The following is a 5223-nucleotide window of genomic DNA, read 5'->3' on the forward strand; positions in this document are numbered from 1 at the left end:
TATATATATATATGTGTGTGTGTGTGTGTGTGTGTGTATGTGGGTGTATTCATCTATATCTCTATCTATTTATATATCTATATCTAACTATATATATGTCAATCTATCTATATAATTATCATCCGACTATCTATTTTTGTTCATTTCATCTTTGTATGTATAGGCGTAGCTGTCTACCCACCACTGGATTGGCATCAGAAATTGGTGAGCTCTGTTGTATTGTCGACTGTGATGCAGTCAATGATCTCAGGTTGAGGTTTGAGCACGTTATCGTCATCATCCTTAGACGGAAGTGCGCTTGTCTTCCTCTGTGCCGTTATTCAAAATTTCAAACTTTGCCTGCGTTCCTGTCTATAAACTATAAAGTTGTCTGCCTATTTTAGTATATATTGTAAAAGCGTGTGCCTAAAAGTGACACGAAAGAGCTCTGAGAGACTATCACTACATACAGTGCTATGTATTAGTATGTGCCAGCTACACTGCTACAGTATGCTGGGTTGAAAAATGTCGCCCCGACACGTAATTTTGTCGTGTGATTCTGTGTCGGCAACATGTCGCCGACCTGTCTTTTGTGTCATTCGTGTTGCCGACACAACCGGTCCCACTAAAGGTGTATCTGGTCAGGTCAGTGGGACCAGAACTGATATGAAGATACAGATGACAAAAAAAAATTAACACCCCATCCATGTACTAAGGAGATAAAATAGGGCTAAAAATAAAGAAGCGTTCCTGATTTACTAAATCTGGACCTTAATTTATTTCCAATATTTTTTGGCATATTTCAAGGTTAAGTATTTCGTAAATGATCTGTGAAGGCGCTAAGGTCGTCGTAAAAGTAGAACAACTTAAATGCTTCGAAGTCTAACGCTACATCGGAAACCTCCAAAACGCGATTATTGGGTCTAAATATGCATAGTTAGTACAGTTTCAAAGTTGTCACGTACATACAAGATATTGTCAAAATAATATCGTATATGCATTCTTAATACCGTGATACAAGCTACAGTTGCTGAAATCGAGAAAAAGTGTGTTTACGTCATTTGGTGTGTTTACGTCATTTGATGTGCCATGCCATCGAATGCACGATGAAACTCATTTCCAGAACTTTTTGTCAAAATTCACTACTTATTCACCTACAAACGAGGTTTTAATTATGCTTATATAGGTATAACGAAGGTCTGAAAATCATATCGCAGACATATAATTGAATATGCACACCAAATGGATGTCATTAATGGACACGCATGCACGTAGATGGTGATTTTGAGCAAGCATAATAAGCCTTCTATACCACAATGATGATTTCTGAACTAACAGTACTTGTATTTATTATATAGAATTCTTAGAAGTTTCAAACTGCTAATACGCGACCTGGAAATCCAAGATCTGACCTGGTCGAAAAGTGCACAGTCCTGTTCATAAATCGATACATAACTGTATGAGCAATAGAGCTATCAACTTTGCTCATTTGCAAAATTCTTGAAATGTTTTTAGAAAAAGTCTAGAAAATAAAATTGAGTATATCCAAAACCGGATATAGTAAATTAGGCTTGGTTCTTTTAAATTTGAGTCCTCTAGTCTATGGATGGGGTGGTAAAAATATAATGTGCGTGTTCACTAAATGTATTTATTTGGGCGCGGGATTAGAACTAAGTACGTCGTCAGTTGAGTGTTGTCAGTTAGACCGACGCCCAACTGACACCGACAAGTTCCAACCGACAAACTTTGTTTCTTTTACTATAAATAATATTAAAAATAAATTAAGACTATTTACTGTTTATATTGCGTAATGCGTTCCGTTGTAAAAGTAAACAGATATCCGCCAACCATAGCTAAATAGTAACTACTAACTGCTATTTTTTTTAAACTACATACGATAGACTTTTGTGATAGTCTTTTGACTTTTATTTAACTTTTGAAAGAGAGGTGTTGAGCTGCATTTCCTTTTTGTGTGATTAAAATTTGAAATTATGTTACTGGTGTAGAAATTTTAGAAAAACTTCATTGGCTTAGAAGAATATTTCTATAAAAATGCATATGTCTGCACCTGAAGCGCAGATGACACCCAGACGACACCGACACCGACCGACATGTCCGACAAAGTGTCGCGCCGACACGTTGTACATGTCGTATGTATAAATGTCGGCGTCTTTTACCAACCCAGGCAGTATGTAGTGAGTTTTACGTAAAATATTAAATACCTCTAGAGTCACTCTCCCTAGAGTAAATAGTATTTACGGTCTAAAATAATTTGTTGTTGTTTTTAAAAAAAGTAGGAATTCTACTAGACTACTCTAGAGAGAGAGAGAGAGTAGAGACTCTCTAGAGAGAGATAGAGGGTCAGAGAAGACTCAGAGTTCAGACGTCAGAGTGAGAGTTTCGACAGACTCCGTCAGACGGTCGCGAGTTCGAGACTCGAGTCTCAGAGACTGAGACTATGTATTCTGAATTCTCAGAGACTTTTAGAGACTCTCAGAGAATATATCCTCAAATTAAATAGCGAATACTCTTTCGAGTCTCGACCCTCGAGTCTCTATTCTCTACTTACATACATACTCTCGCTCTCGTCTGCACAGAGTACAGACTGTTCAGTGAGTTCACAATTCACAGTTCACTGTACTCTCTGACAATACACTCTAAAATACACTCACGACAGTCTGCAGAGTACAGAGGGAGTGTTGAATTCGCGATGAAAAAGCACTGGTATACCTAGTTGTACATACTTTTTACTATTTTTGGGGGGGGTTTTTTTACTGATCTCTCTAGACTCTTGAAATCTTTAGTTTCACTTTCTTGACTATTCTAGCTTCTTCGAGTTGGTTTGAGAGATGAATGGATGACCGCGGGCCAGACTCCTATTCGTAATACGTAAACACGCTTTTAAATTGATGTGTTAACGTAAAACGTACTACGTTTTTATTCGTTATGTATAGGCCCAGAAGGTCTTGATTTCTGCCTGCCCTTATATTTGGCATAATTCACTTAACTATATTTCACCATAATATTTGTTGAGTTGTTTATAGTTGGACAGATTTTCTACTGTCAAAATATAATAGCTATTAATTGGGCCATATAAAGTAGATCCAACCAAAATTGGTTTTTAGAATTATCTCCCAGTATACTACCTGAAAACGGGAAAACGGCTTCAAAAATAAGCATTAACGTATAACGAAACGAACTACGTTTTCAGCATATATGAAGCACGTGTTGAAGTCTGCCGCGGGCGCCAAGCCCCGGACCCCCGGTGCCACGGTGGGATAGTTATTCGATTGATGTTTTTTTTTACAAACAAACCAAAAACGAAATAAATATAGAGGCAATATTGAGGGACCGGAAAAAATGTGCCGTGTAGGGGGCCTGTGGCCGGTACTGCTTGTAAACAGTGTATTTATCACCGAAAGCGTAGCTTGTAGAGTCCCTGTTTCTTAAGAGACCCCAGGGATCCTAAGTCCCCAACCCTGAGTCTCACTGAGACAAGTTCAACTTCCGAAAGTCTTGTTTGATAAAATTTTAGGGTGTAGGGTTTAGTGAAAATAATCCATCCAAAAAAACCCCCCAATAGAAATTTTGGGTTTAACATTTTCACGGCCAATATTATATTCACATAGAAGAAAGGAAATGTGGGTTTTTTCCCCTAAGGATCGGTCCTGCCTCTGTTTTTTGATTTTTTTTTAATTAAAGTTAATGAATATGGAAATATTCTTGAAAATCAGCGGTGCAATGCTTGATTAAACGCTTACGGTCCCCGCGGCGCCCCAGCCGTGCTTTATTTTTATTTACTGAAGATGATTTCATCACTATTTTTAAAAACAAACCCAAAATCTTTTTTGTAAAAAGAACAAGTGCTGGTATTAAATACTGAGCAATTCCTTTTTTTATTTTTTATACAAATTGAACCATCAATAATCAGTCCATCAGTGGTCAGGATGTGTAAATTAAAAATTTAGTACGTGATGGAAAAAGGAAGCCACAATCTAAAGAAATGGCATAAATTGAATTCAAGAGAAGAGTATATATACCAAGCATCGCCGTCAAAATGCTATTAGTTTACTACACAACATATCAGAACAAGAAAGTCAATTCTGAATTTATTTAGTAACAATGCTAGATGACCTCCATCCCCAGAGATATCGAACAAACTCCGAAGCCGGTTGTGAAGAGACCCCTTCGCCCAACATTCGAGAGCCCCGAACTCCTCGTGGACGACATTCCGTCGACGATGACTGCCCTATCGACGACCTACATCCGCAAAACCAGCGGTTGGGTATCCGTCGACATATCGACCTGTGGGACTAATCCACAAAATGGTCTACCCCTACCCTTACTTGCTTGATGCGTTGCTGTGAATCGAGCAAGGGAATTTATGAGTTGCGACTAACCTTTCACTTTTGTGGGAGACTGGGCAAACTTCAGCCTGTTGTCTTGCATTTTGAGGCGAACAACTAACCTTTCGGCGACACGTGTCGTTTAAGCTGGGCCAACTACTGCCTGTTGTATATTGAAATAAAACTAGATTTATCTTTTAAAGAGGCTTTGCGTTGATTTCACGATTGATAGCTAATTATTCTTCATTGCCCTCTTTCACCACCATAAAAAAAGTAGTGTAATTGATGTTCCCAAGCTGGTGCATCATACTTGTTCAAAACCTCTTCGTCGTATGTAACCTCCGATTCATAATATTCGAAGAAGAAAAAAGAGCCATACATATCCAAATTATTCGTCAACTCGCACCCTATATGGACTAGATCGTTGGTGTATCCGGAGTTATCATTCATCCTGTACCCTCGGTCACACAAATGAAAAATAAATGGCGATCGATAAACAAATAGAAATTTATATATACCTATATATATATCTATATATATATGTATATATCTTTATATTTTGCGAGTGTAATAGTGACTACCTAGCGTAATCTCCGCGCACGGCGGCGTGGTAGAGCCGCTCTGGTGCTCTAAGGTACTTCCTTTCGGATGCTTTTCCGGAAGGAGAGATGTACGGTCCTCGAAGGATATATATATATATATATATATAATATAGGTATAGGTATAGGTATAGGTATAGGCATATGTAAAGGTATAGACATAGACATGGACATAAACATATCTATATCTACATCTACAAATATATATATATATATATATATATATACTATATATATTCTATATTCTAGTTGTTCTATTATTACTAAATATATATATATATATATTATATACTTATATA

General features: G+C 37.4%; 1 protein-coding gene across 1 annotated transcript; it reads left to right on the forward strand.

Moving 5' to 3' along the window:
- Positions 1–4125: 4125 nt before the first annotated feature.
- Positions 4126–4296, forward strand: SARC_11176 (hypothetical protein; the record flags this gene model as incomplete). Its single annotated transcript, XM_014294743.1, has 1 exon — positions 4126–4296. A coding segment is annotated over one exon (171 nt), but the record flags the coding sequence as incomplete, so codon positions are not given.
- Positions 4297–5223: the final 927 nt, after the last annotated feature.

Source organism: Sphaeroforma arctica (assembly GCF_001186125.1).
Source record: "Sphaeroforma arctica JP610 unplaced genomic scaffold supercont1.1559, whole genome shotgun sequence".
In the NCBI taxonomy this organism is placed as follows: domain Eukaryota; class Ichthyosporea; order Ichthyophonida; genus Sphaeroforma; species Sphaeroforma arctica.